Here is a 13,719-nt window from a genome sequence, read left to right as displayed (position 1 = left end):
GCTCTTTTAGTGACTCAGCGGGAGATGCAGGTTGGGTTAAAACATAAATTTCTCTCCTTGTAGACATTATACTCTTGCAGAGTGCAGGGTTTTTTCAGGGAATGAAATGGCCCCTCGACCATCAGTCTAAAACTACAGCTCCACCGTATTTTACCTCATCTTCATCACACAGCATCTCTAGCTGTGAGCCTCAGATCCCGCATGCATAGGAGCTGTTCCAGGCTGTGGAGGAGATGTGACATCAGGTATCCCTATCGGTGCAATCTTAGAGCAACTCAAGTTACAGCTTTGTGTTTTGCTTGACTTGGCTTTTGCTGAGGAGCTGTTTGAGGCCAGGCAGGTGGGATGCTTGCAATGCTTTTCATTGAAATTCTGCTCGTTTTAATTCTCCCGTTAATAAACAGGTTTCTGCGTAAGTTCTAAGAGAACAAAAGGAGGTTGACTCCAAACCTTTAGGAATAATAACAACCGCTTGCAGCCATACAGAAGCCTCGAAAGGCAGCAGAAACCGTAGCTGAAATGTCACCCGTCAGCTTGCAGACCCTTTATCTGAACCTTGTCGCAGCAAAGGCTCAGGCACCCGAAGGAGCAAGAGTGGCGGCAGGAGAGGGGACACGGGGGCACTCCCGCACAGGCACCGGGAGTGTGGCGAGCAGGGACGATGGGGAGGGGACCCATGTGCCCCACCAGCAGCTCAGTCCTCACAGTGACAATGGGTTTTTACACCGATTCAAGCAGCGCAGATTCGGTCTGCAGGCAAGGTGAAAGCTGCAAGAGTCAGCATGCAAAGGGACCTTGCAGTCAGCGCAGCGTATTGGGACCAATGGCTTCATTCAGGGGTGTCCAGCTGGGCACTGGGACAGGCAGGTACGAAGGACTCACCGTGCAAACACCAGTTTATCAGAGGTTACTCAGTGCACACACGTTGCAGGGTCAAACACTCGTCTTTAGTTTGCTGGGCACCTTGAAAATTGGAGGGTGGCAAGTAAGCTGAGTTTATGTACATATGATTTTAGTGTGAAGCTCAAGTTAATTCTTTCTGATTTTAACTGCTTGATATGATGTTTAAATCTTAAATGACCAGTAACCTTTAAAATCTTATTGGGATTTTAATACGGAATGCTTTTGATGACTGCTTAAGGGAAATGAATCTGACAACAATCACTGATAGTCAGCCGTCTCCATCAGGTAACTTTGCAGTAAAGGAAATAAATTCCAGCTGGTGGGGGAAGGGAGAGAGTGTCCTGAGAAACTCACTCCTGTGCTCCCATTGATCATCACCTGCGCCGGACTTCATACAGCAGTTTAATCCTATTCTCTCCCTCAAAGGTTTCAAGCCTCTGCAAGATCCTGACTGCTAGGGAACAAAGACTGGTATGTGGTTCCCTCAGAGGTCAGTCATTAACCTGCCCCAACAACAGTTTTAGGAAGATCAAGGCAATGAAGAAAAACTAAGAAAAAGCACTTTCACTTTGGAATGAATTGTTCAAAATGCCCTTATGCATTCGGTTTTATTCCCTTTCAACTCCACAGTTTTTAGTTCCTACACGTATTTATTTCTCACCAGGAATAATGGCAAGATTTGCTCTCCCAGAGATTTGACCTTAAGTTTATTTTAGCCCCAACACTATAGATCATTCTATCAATTATGAATGTACTCATGTGTACAGAGGAACTGGTAAGCCAGCTCAGTAATGCTACCTTGTTCTGAAGACTTACCTTATAAATAAATTAGGAACATATCTTTATGAATAAAGAAAAGAAAAGAAAAGAAAAGAAAAGAAAAGAAAAGAAAAGATCTAAAAAGCCACATTTTTCTAAAGATAGAAGGACAGAAGCTAATATCAAAATTGGTTTCTCTGTGATTTGTATTTTCTGTGCCTGCATGTCAGTATGTGAGACAATATACTGGACTTGCAGTAGCCAGACTCTCAGTAAGACATTTATTTCCATAAGTTATTGATGACCCTTTACCTCACAAGTGACAGGCCAAAGTAGAGCCACGAGCAACTTCTGAGAGGTCATCAATAACAACTGAAAATAAATGTTTTATCCAGTCCCTGCCCATTGTGTGTCCTCTTTATGCAATGCCAGTTAAGTTTCATCTGGCACAGTTTTTTGAGGGCTGTAACTACCTCAGCTCCTGTCTGAAGCAATGGAGGAAGGAGGGACACACACACACACACACACACACACACATCCCCATTTGGTTGCTCACCCACTTGGTGGAGTATCTTTTGTGAGATGCAGAAGTAAAAGCAAGCATCTCGCAACACATGAGGATGAAACAGTATTCTAAAGAGTGAAAGGAGAGACTGCCACCTTACTAAAACATTAAACACATAGAGAATCCTGATGCTGCAAGTGTAAGACAGTTCAGGAGAGAGAAGATACGGAGGGGACAAAAAAAAAAGAAGCTGAGATGCAAGGTTGTAAATAAATCATATCTCATGCTAATATTACAAATACAGAATATTCTATTAATGTATTTCTAACAATAATTCATACCATACTGCAAGAAAGACGGATGTATTGTGTATGTTAAGTTGTTCCTGGGGACAAAAGAAAACTCTTTTTGTCTATAAGGAGTGTCTTACTCCCAGCGGAAAAAGATAGCAATGGACATGGGGTACAACACCATGGGGACATAAAATGTACTTCAAATAATCATCACCACTAACCAAAATGTCTTTTAATTAAACATTTGTGCTTAAAATTTCCATTTTTTTCTTACTCTTTTGCATATGTATTTTCACATTTTACAAAATATTATTTTGAGAGCCAGTTCTCAGGCACTCAGTGTTCAGCAACTATTTCAAGAGGCTGGTCTGAAGTAAGCTAATGACTTTGCATCCAGTTTTGAAACTTCTGCTCACTTGAGCAGTCCCTATATCCATATCCTTACTCAGACAAATAAGCTCATTAACTTCAAGAAAAACTTTCTATGTAAGCAAGGATTTGTGCTGCTTTTCAAGTCAATTTCTCCATTGAGGTAAATTAAGAGATTTGCTTGAATAAAATGTTATCAGTTCTTTAAAGTGTTGAAAGAGCACGTTACTGTAGTAAAAAATACCAAAATAAATGTCATTAACACTTCAAGATAACTATGTAAAAACATACTGGTATCGAGGACAACTTGAAATAGTTACTTAGCATAAGCTGTGTGATTACCCAAAATATTCTTATATATGCACATAGTTTAGCTTAAAGAAAACAAAGTGAAACTATAAGAAATTTGCATGTTGAAGCATTTTGAACAGCAATTTGGAATATGTCTTTAAAATAATTTTGCTTAGTTTGTCCCCTGTACAAGAAGCAAAACCATGAAGAATTACTATACAATTACTCCTAAATGGAAAATAGCATTCATTCCCATTTCTTCTAAGAGAAAATTAGTAAGTCATAGAATATATTTAACTGTGAAGAATTGCACTTCATGGATCACTGTCCAATATTCTCCCTACATCCATCTTTCTTTTTTTGCATCTCCAGCCATTTGCAGTCTACAATGTATATCTTAATTTAAATTCACAGTGGTTTTCGTTAGACAATCCTGTTGCCCTAATAAATATATAAGGTCACTTTAGCATATACTATTGCTGAAATTAAACTTGTGATGTGACCCTGTCTGCCTCTAAAGGAGACATAACCTGTCGACGGTTTTTTCATGCTCTCTAAACATGAAATCCTGCAAGAGCAGTTTCTGTCAACAAAAGCTGAGGTCTCTTGTTTTCTTAAGTGACGACTTTCTCAGAAGCCACTCAGGCTATAAAGAATGATCACAGGAAGCAACCTGGTACAAATTAATACAAAACTCACCTTTTGTGCACACTGCTTTTTTCAAACACATACAAGTGCATAAGAAAATTAAACTGGTGCTATCATCCTGTAAGTAATGTCCTGTTGTTCTAACATTTCTTCTGCAAGATGGAATGAAAGAATGAGGAAGAGCCTTTCGCTTCTGTTACTAAGGCCTTGGTAGATCCTCACGTGTTATGGCAACAGGAACTCTATCGTAGGTAAATAAATAGATAATAAGATTACAAAGATTTCAGCAGGTATGGGAAGTGTGGCTCATAAATGGCTGCAGTCAGGGGATTTGAAGATGCATTGAAAAGCTTCCCCTTCACAAACACAACCACCAGACTTGAATTTCTAGTTCTTTCTAACTTCTGTCCCAGTGGTGGCACCAATTTGACTTGAACCAAATCCAGCAAACACCATTTTCTATAGCACATACGTATTTGTCAGGCTGTCACTAGCATGAAACAAAATGCAGAACTGGAAATTAGTGTTTGGCAAGCAGGTTATGTCTGAAGGTGACACTGGCCCATAAAAGTACTTTGAGAATCAAAGTTACGGCTACAGTTACAGAACACATCAATGCATTCACATCAACACAAAGGAAGCACAGGTCTCTCAATCTACCTTGGATGTCCTTGCACTCTGGGAAAGATTGTCTTCACAGTCAGGAAAAAAGAGGTGATTTCTTCTTTTAATTTAAAACATTTATTTTAAGATTTAAAAAAAAAAACCCATTGATGATTTTGAAGAATTGCTTAAAACACTCACAGAGAACAAATAATGAACATGTTAGTATTAGCTTTCAAAATATAAAATGTTGTATTACTGCAAAATGTTACTATTGAGGGTTTTTTGTGGCATGAACTTAGACTGCTTTTGCTGATGAAGCTCTTCACGTCCCCAGAAAATAAATACCAGTATCATTGGTGTGATGATAACATATGCAGATGAGCATTTACACATCTAGATACTTATTTAATTTAGGTCGATTTGCCCATTGTCCCTGTAGGCTGCATTATTTGTGTGGTTATAGACCTCTTAATGTAAACTCATAACAAACACAAAAATAATATGAGGTGGTATCATACCATCGGTTTTCAGGCAGATTGGCTGAGGATTTCTGGTCTACAAATAAAGGGTATGACACTGCACATAAATCTGATCTAAATCTACACAAAATAAAATTAAAGTTAAGACTAAATTCAATCTGTTACTATGTAACTCAGTTTAATGGAGTGTTCCTCAGGAAGCTGCTCCAAATACTCCTGAATTATTTTCCCCTTCCCCAGAATAAGCATCTTGATTACTCATATTTGGACCACACTGCAGAAGGTTGTCAACATGACTTATATTTCTTGCCACAAGCTTGCTTTAGTCAATGCAGAAATCTGACATTACCCAACAAACCCAGTGTTTCTGGTCACCTGAACAAAGCAACCTTCTTAAATGACATTAGCCTCCAGCTGACATACAACCACCAGCAAATGCCAGGGCGCCTGTCAGTGACATACCAATGTTTTCTGCTGCTGCAGACTCTCAAAGGGACAAGGTAGCTTTGAACAAATTCCCACAACACAGCCATGCTGGAGACAGCACAGCAAGAAACTCTTGTAGACATGAAACTCATCACAGTATTTTTTTGATTCTCTCCACTAACTGAGGTAAAATATTTCCTTATGCATTTATTTCCATATTTGTGTAAAAAAGAGCGTACTTGACCATCAAGTCATGGAGAAGGGCTGTTTAAATTCTGTTCCTCATCTCTCTGTTATGTCTGTTGTTATATGACTTTCTTCTAGTATACAAACCTGACGGGAAGAATAAAGGAGTGGGCAGGAGTCATAAGAATGACTTCTTGTGCTCCAGTCATAAGAAGTCATAACCTGTGGAACTACATGAACATGCAAGAAAAATAAACCAATTCTCTTTTCTCTGTGAATGGCTATTGTGAGCAATCAACAACCATTCTTCTTTTTATTTTATATTAAACTTCATGCAAGGGGGCACTGAGAAATTCTTGAGAATCTTTTGGGTTTTTTTTATTGAGAAGAAATTTCTGTAATGAACACAATCAGAAAATGAGAAAAAAAAACTCCAAAAAGCCAAAAAAACCCCACATGTAGTAAAGTGTATGAGTTGTATTTAGATTCTGAGTTTGAGGGATATAAGGACAACAGTACTGAAGATGGCTGGTGTTACTTGGGGAAAAGGCTGTTTTAAGTGAAGTTCTGGTGATCAAGAGCTTTGGTGATGAATTATCCCTGGTGAGGAGTGGTACCAGAAGACGGATGGATTTCAGTCCATTGGTACACTCTGCACAGTGAGGTGACTTCTCTGTACTCCCTGAATGCCCAATGGATCTTCCCTGACCCATTGGGAGGATCCATAGGGCATTGCTGCAAAGGAGCCTGCAGTCTCATCTCCAGCCTGTTGTCCAAAGGGACACATAGGCGTGTAGGAATAATAATCCAGTAAAAGATTTACACAGTCTTTCCTCCATCTCACTCCCCTGCCCAATTTTTCATTTCATATCACTATCCCCTGTTGCCAAGAGGAGTTTATCTATGGTGTTGGATAAGGGAGCACTAAACACATTATACTGCTATTTTAAATGACATCACAACTAACTAGATATTTTAATTGAAGGTAAATAACCAACATTATTGCCTTTTGAATGATAGCAATAGTGGAGAGTAATGGCACCACTGAGGAATCAATTGCTATTTCCTTCATAAACCATAAACCATTCAGAGATTTATAATGCTTTTTTAATGATCAGCCCTTCTAGGTGTTGAGCAGCTCCTCCAAGATCCTGAGTTTCTGGCTGCTTGCTGAAATCAACAGGAATGGGGAGCAGGGAGTCTCAGTATCATGTAACTTTATGCCCACCAGGATGAAACTTGTCACACCAGTTATGAGCCTCCAGCAAAGGAAAGCTTGGGATTTTACTGCACTGCTCTGACACGGTGTGCCTCAAGCTCAAAAACGGGGACACTTGACTGAACCACTGTTTCATAACCTGCTTAAGAATAAAAATGCATTCAGCATTTGTGTGCATTTCATGCCCTCTTAAGGTAGGTATAGCAAGTAACCTTGTGTAAGTAACCACGTTGATTGCTTGCTTCCCTCTGCATACCTTAATGTGTTCCCTTCAAATTTTACCTGTCCAGAGACTATTTTAAATAATGTGTTGGTTCAATGGCATCATATCATGCACAAACATCTGTGGATCCAGACTGCTGTCGGAGGAAATGTCCAAGCATTCTGTGCTTGGATGGACTGTCCTCCTTCCCTGGTGCCATGACTCAAGAAACAGCATCCATGTCTCAGGTTTATTTTTTCACCTGGAGTCAATGGCATGTTCATATACTCAGACCTGTACTGACAAATTCAGAATATATTATTCATTCTTGTTATTTTCAATGGGATTATCCTCATGACACAAGGGCATACAAGGCCAGTCATTTAATTTTCATTTTCAACTTGTTTTACTTTGGGTCTGAATCAAAAGTGACTTTTCTAATCTTCAGAGAACACCTATGATGTGGTCTGAACTCATTGATTCTCTTTTAATAGATCTAACTGGTCCAATCAAGCATTATCAATGATCTTGGGGTAATACTGCAAGAGTCTCTTATAATGGAAATTAATCTTGACTCTGGATGTGGGAAGAGAGCACAGAAAAACCCACCCAACACAGACAAACTCCTTCAGCCAGCCAGAAAGGGACCAGATGTTTAAAGATGTACAGAATTTATTTAAAAATCCACACTTAGTCTGGTGAAAAACGGAAGTGTTAATCCCTTTATACTCATATCATGAAAAATATTGCTATTAATAGGACAAAAGCCTGAACAATAGCCACTGTTCCTCTTTCTTGTGTACAAGCCTCTTTAGGGATGAAGAGTTTTTCTATGCCCACCTAGATGGATAACATTCTGGGTTTTCCAACCCATTTCTAAAGTAATTTACACAGTACATCCACCCTAAATTTTGAAAAAAGCAGCCAACCTAACCTAGTCCCGCTTAAGTCAATGACAAAACCACCACTGACTTCAAGGAGAGCAAAAGCAGACCTGTTGTTGACAGGGAATTGGTGTGTATTGTTCAGCTGAGTATGTCGGACTAGCATGTATCAGCTTCATGAGTATCAAAGCCAGTTACTAGAGGAAAACCCTGAATATTTATATGGTAGCTGAAGGGGAGGGCTGTTTTTCCCTCTCCCACAAATCTCTGCTGTGATACATTAGCTACACGGACACATGCAATCCTCTCGCAACTTCAGCGCTTGCCGACCCTCAGATTTTCCTTTGTACCCTCTGTGGTGGAAGTAGCCTGATGGAAAAAGAGGTGGTGGGGCATTTCATGGTTCTTCACGAGTTTACAGAAATACTGAGTCATCTTCAAGAGCCAGTGTGGTCTCGGTGGATTTGCTGCTCCAGGGTGTGTGTATGTGTGTGTTTGTGTGCATGTACAGAAATAATCTGTCCAAATTAGCTTGGGAGGACTAGAGGGGAACCAGTTACAATCTGGGGTTTCCCAGAGATTTCCAGTGAGATCAGAGAAGCTCCCAGAGGGGATTCAGTACAAACAGAACAGCCCAATATATCTAGTTTCATGCTGATTTTAATTAAATGTCACCAGCAAGATTTGAGCCTGCATTTTCACCATAATTTACTTTTTTTTTTTTTTCTAGACAGCACATGAAATCTGTCCATATTGCCAGGACTTCAGAAAACAAGTAACCATAATACACCCTTTAAGGCCTGTGCCTCTAAGGAAACTCAAGGAGTTTCACTGAATAAAACCAATGACTACAACAGAATTGGGATCACCCAGCCCATAGGTAATGGAAATACACCTTCCCATCACATCCTCATGGTGTAGCATAAATCTAGACTGAGGTCTAGATTTACACCTCAAAGATTTACACCACACACATGCATTTTAAGCTGAGAGGAGCCTAACTGCCATGGATGGCAGTGGCAATATGGGACAAAATGAGGAAAACAAGTGTGGGTATTTCTAAGCAGAGCCTCCAAACACGTGTCTTTAAGAGGTGAGAGAGAATGCAAGTGTGCTTCATTATACGCTTCAGATGATCCAGCCTCACCCCTCATTCAAGTACTGCGTTTGACAGCTTCCCACTGTATCCTTTATATATCACCCGGTGTGACTAAGCTTGGAGGGGACATGTAATCATTAATCACCATTATGGATTTCTTCCCTTCTGTTGGGTTAGACTTACAAGCTTAGGGGCAGATCCTGCAGCCTTTACTCCTTCCTTCAGCCCTTTGCCCGGACAATCAGCCCTGCTTCATTCACGGACAGCTTGCAGTGCTGCAGCATCTGTAGGATCGGGAGCCAAGTTTCTTACACCGGCGTCCCATTCAAATACGCAGTGGCTCTTAATCCTTAGCAGGAATTAACAGGAAGTTTCAACACTGCATTATTAAATTAAAAGGTTACAATATGCCACAAGATGACTTAAGCAGGACTCAGGAGTATATGTCTGTTAATTTTAATGCTCTGTCTCAAAGTACAGAACTCTGGACATTTCCAGCATCATATTTAAAACATAGTACATCTACTAATACGTGATCTGGTGCATTAATGGACCAAATTAAGTTACAGGTATGAATTTTACATAAAACGGATTAATATTATATGTCATGGAGGAATTTTAAATACTCCATCTCCATGCATTTTTAATAGTTATGTGCTCTAATTTAATGTTCCCTGGCTTTGCTTTGCTTGAAGTCCCTAAACCCTCCTCCTTCCTTCTCCCCCACGCTCCTCAAGTTTTGCTTGGGATTTTCCCTGCCTGTAAACCAGCGTCCCCAAGTCCCTCAAAAAATGCGTAAAGCTGGAATAAGTCTCCTACACCGAGAGGATAAAAAAGCGATTCACCCCCCGAGGAGATGCCAACCCTCCCGGGAAAGGGAATGGGGGGGATGGGAGGGCGGGTGCAGCCGCCTTGGTCCGGGTCGGACGGCGGGGAGCGGCGCCGGTCGCGCGGGGCTGCGCTCCGGACCGCGGGGACGGCGCCGGGAGCCGCTGGGCGGCGGGTCCCGCCCGCATTCCCGCAGTCCTTCCTCCCCGGGACCGCCTCCTCCTCCTCCAGCTTCGCCGCCGCCTCCTCCCGGGGGGGTCAGCGCGAGCCGCCCGCCCCCCCGCAGCGCCGCCGCCCCCCCCCGCGCCGCGCTCGCCTGGCCCCGCCGCGCGGTGCCCCCGCCTCCCCCCGGCGCCGCCCGCCCCGCCCGCGCCCCGCGCTATATAGGGGGCGGCGCGGCCAGCGGCGGCAGCAGAGGTGGTTGTGTTTGCCGCCGGGCGGCTGCGGAGCACGGGCTCTTCATCTTAGAGAAAAAAATTGTTTTTTTGCGGAACGGAGGGGTTTGCGGTGCCGCTGTTGGCGCGGCTCTGCGAGCGCCTCTGGTTACGTTCCCGGGGCGGCCGCTGTTAACGCCATCGAGGCGCTGCGGCCGCGCTCCGCTCCCGTTGCGGGCGGTGCGTGCGCGGCTTCCCGAGGTCGCAGCGGCAGCAGCAGGCGGCGGTGGTGGTGGAGAGGGAGGTCTCCCTCCCTCCTTGCGGCACCATGAAAGCCGTGAGCCCCGTCCGGCACCCCAGTCGCAAGGCGCAGCCCGGCGTGGCGGGCGGCGGCGGAGGGCACCCGGCTCTGCGGTGCCTGGCCGAGCACAGCGGCTGCAAGGGGAGCCCGCCGTCGGGCGAGGAGCCGGCGGCGCTGTGCCTGCAGTGCGATATGAATGACTGTTACAGCCGGCTGAGGAAGCTGGTGCCCACCATCCCGCCCAACAAGAGGGTCAGCAAAGTGGAGATCCTACAGCACGTCATCGACTACATCCTCGACCTGCAGCTGGCTCTGGAGACGCACCCAGCGCTGCTCCGGCAGCAGCCGCCGCCGCCCGCTCTGCACCCAGGCAGCTGTCCCGCGGGCACCCCCAGGACCCCGCTGACTGCCCTTAACACTGACCCGGTAAGAGGTGCGTGATACACGAACGCGGTGCGGAGCAGAGCGGCGTGGCGCGATGGTCAGCGCCGGCCGCCGTGGGAGCGCCCCGGTGATGTGCCGCCTCTCTCGTAGCCGTGGCTCTGCCGAGAAGCCGTAGCTCCCGAAGGGAACGGGGCGGACGGGGCATGAACGCTCCGGCGGTGCGCGGTGGGTGCCCGCATCCCCTCGGTGCGGGCAGGCAGCCGCACGGTGTGTACCGTGTAATTACGGCCTCTCGAGGGAGTACCTGTAGCCGGCGTGTTTGCACACACTGGAACAGGCGCGCTGTTCCTGCGTTTGCCAGCCTCCGCGCCGTGTAGCCAGTGTGAGGGGCTGTGGGGGCTGTGCACATGGAACGCAGCGTGCTTTGGAGGGGCGGGAAGCGGGGAGCGACTCCCCGGTACGGGACCCACGGTGGCTGCCCAGCGGCGTGCCCCGGCACCCCGGGCTTGCCGCAGCGCTGCGGTGACCCCCTTGACTCTGTATCACCGGGGGCTTCCCTGAGCGCTCCCGACGGGGCTATGGTAGTGCCTGGGTGCGTGGAGCAGGAGAGGGTCTGGGCAGTGTGGGGGGGTCTCCGTGTCGTTTCTCCCCAGTTGTTAATTTGCCGTGTTTGGTTGCTGCGCAGGCAGGCTCTGTTAACAAGCCGGGGGACAGCATCCTCTGCCGCTGACCGCCGCTCCCCAGGTGAGTGCCGGGCAGGCGCGGGGCCGCGGGCGGGGGGAGCGCAGCCCTCCGCGGCGCAGCGCCCGGGCTCGGTGCGGCCGCCCCGCATCCTGCGGGAAGCCTGCTGAAGGGGGACCAGAGCCCGGCGAGAAGTACTCGCAGGCGGCTTTGGGGTTTTGTGTTTAATTACGGGGTGGTTATTTTATTTTCCCTAACTACCGGGTGGTTGGGGTTTCCCCCCTCCCCCCCGCGGAGCGCCTCTGGCTGCGGCGTGCAGCTGCGCATCCCTCCCTCCGCCTGGCCCAGCCTGGGAGCTGCGGTTGTTGTTTGACCTGGTTTGTTTTGGGTTGTTGATCAAGCATGTCTTGTGTTTTGTTGGTGGCGCCAGTCGGTCTGGAGCGGAGCGGTTCACACACCCCCTCTATTCATTCCTCTCCCACAGGTGTGCGGCGGCGCCGCGCCGCGCAGAGGCAACGCGGGGGGCGGGCGGCGGCGGGGGGGGCCCGGCCCTGCCCCGCCGCACCGGAGGAAGGAGCCATCCAACCCCCCGAGCAGTTCCCATGCTTCACCCCGGCAGAGCCAAGCCTTTTCACCATTTTGCACGTCCGCAGCGGTCCCCCCTTCCCCAGCTCCCCGTGTCCTTCTCCCCCACTTCCTCCCTGGTTCCGTCTCTTCTCGTCGTTCCCGGCCAGCTGTGAGCGGCGGCGTGTCCCACGGTGGCAGCGGGAAAAGTTGCGACTCTGCCCCGGGATAGAGGACCGAGCCTAAACCAGACTTTAGAAACCTTGTAACTCTTAAGGGACCGAGCAGCCGAATCTTGAAGCTTTACTAATCTCCCAGAGCATTTGTAGATATATTTGACATCTATTGTTTAAAATAGATGGATTTTATTGGGGCCCAGGGAGCTTTCTTCTCCCTGCAGGAATGTTACATATTGTATAGACAAATGAGTGACATTTCATACTGTGTATATATAGAGATGTTCTATAAGTGTGAGAAAAGTATATGCTTTAATAGACTACTGTAATTATAAAATATTTTTAATTAAATATTTTTTTGTAAATATTATAAAGGTGTGTATGTTTTTTTTAATCTCTGGGAATATCTCTTTAGAAAATCGCAGCTCAAGTACAGAGCTGCTAATATGGAAATATGTTAAATGTTAAGGACTTTTTTTGTCCCCAAATGTCCTTTAGATTCGAGAGTTGCAGCTTTAGGTAGTGGTCCTGCATGATTGCATGAGGTGTCTAATTGCAAATAAACTTGTTTGGAGTCCATACAACGTGTTTTCCTCAATCTAGACTAAAAATGTTTGTAAGTGTATTATACATTTTGAGACTACACTTTTGTCATTTAGGCACAGGGGTTTTTAGTGCATTCTATAAAAGTAGCAGTAAGATGTGGTTTTTTACTGAGACAAGAAGAATTCTATCTAGTTTTTTTGCATTACGGGGGCAATGCTTTAGATCTCTTACTGGTTTGGTTTTGTTTTTTTGGTTTTTTTTTAATCTGCTCTTGAATTAGATCAAGAAATTTGTTCGGTAACTTCATTTAGCACGAAAAGGTTTTTTCTCAAATTTGTGTTCCTACAGCTTATTAATTACTTAAACACTGAAAACCGGTCTCTGCTTGCAGCCAAAGGGCAAACTATTAACAAAAACAGTTGCTGTTTCCTTCGTCCAAAGAGTATTAATAGTGAACTGCAGAAGGGCACATGGGCAAAGTCATTATGATCAGTAATGTAAATTCATCTTAAAATGAACTTGAGTAGACCAAAAATCGGATAACTGCGTCAAGACTATTTTTCTAGTATGAAATTACTTACATTTCACTGCAGCTATGTTATAGTTAAAATCCTGTTTAATCTCTGTGATGTGTAACTACTACATGTGAACATTAAACTAGATTTACCTGTCTTTAACTGTGATTCTTCAGCTTATTTCTTCAATCCTCTGAATTTGCACATTCTCCTCACTATTTGAATATAGCATTTGACGGGTGGATTGTTTTCACTGCAGGCTCTTGTACAATCAAGTCCTGCTGGCTGTGAACTTGTGTCCAGGCTCAGTGAAAGATCCTCATCTCGTGTGATCAGTAGCCTGCACACTAGTGCAATGGGATAGTCAGAGTGGGAGAATTAAGTAGGATTTAATTGGGTGCTTTGTAAATAGCTAGCCAACTGTGTGTGTAACATGGTCTGTTTGACTAAAAAAGAGGATTTGTTTCAGATTATACAAGTG

At 45.1% G+C, this 13,719-nt stretch overlaps 1 protein-coding gene across 4 annotated transcripts; it reads left to right on the top strand.

The window, feature by feature from the left end:
• Window positions 1-10,107: 10,107 nt before the first annotated feature.
• ID4 (inhibitor of DNA binding 4, HLH protein) lies at window positions 10,108-13,400 on the top strand. Of its 4 annotated transcripts, XM_041426754.1 has the most exons (3): window positions 10,117-10,798; window positions 11,442-11,500; window positions 11,922-12,049. In XM_041426754.1, the coding sequence occupies exons 1-2, from the start codon at window positions 10,400-10,402 to the stop codon at window positions 11,484-11,486; spliced, it is 444 nt and encodes a 147-aa protein (XP_041282688.1). In that variant the 5' UTR covers window positions 10,117-10,399; the 3' UTR covers window positions 11,487-11,500; window positions 11,922-12,049. The 4 variants fall into 4 exon arrangements, with proteins under 4 accessions (XP_041282689.1, XP_041282688.1, XP_041282686.1 ...); XM_041426755.1 differs by lacking the exon at window positions 11,922-12,049 and having other exon boundaries at window positions 10,108-10,805; window positions 11,442-11,509; XM_041426752.1 differs by lacking the exon at window positions 11,442-11,500 and having other exon boundaries at window positions 10,117-10,805; window positions 11,922-13,400.
• The last annotated feature ends 319 nt before the right edge of the window (window positions 13,401-13,719 follow it).

This window comes from Onychostruthus taczanowskii, unplaced genomic scaffold (genome assembly GCF_017590055.1).
Source record: "Onychostruthus taczanowskii isolate IOZ18803 unplaced genomic scaffold, ASM1759005v1 scaffold94, whole genome shotgun sequence".
NCBI lineage: Eukaryota > Metazoa > Chordata > Aves > Passeriformes > Passeridae > Onychostruthus > Onychostruthus taczanowskii.
This window is presented reverse-complemented; position numbering and strand designations above follow the sequence as displayed.

Coding starts and splice junctions, on each gene's coding strand:
- ID4 (XM_041426752.1), top strand. CDS start 10,400: ATGAAAGCCGTGAGCCCCGTCCGGCACCCCAGTCGCAAGGCGCAGCCC. Junction 10,806..11,921: donor TAACACTGACCCGGTAAGAG/GTGCGTGATACA, acceptor CCTCTCCCACAG/GTGTGCGGCGGCGCCGCGCC.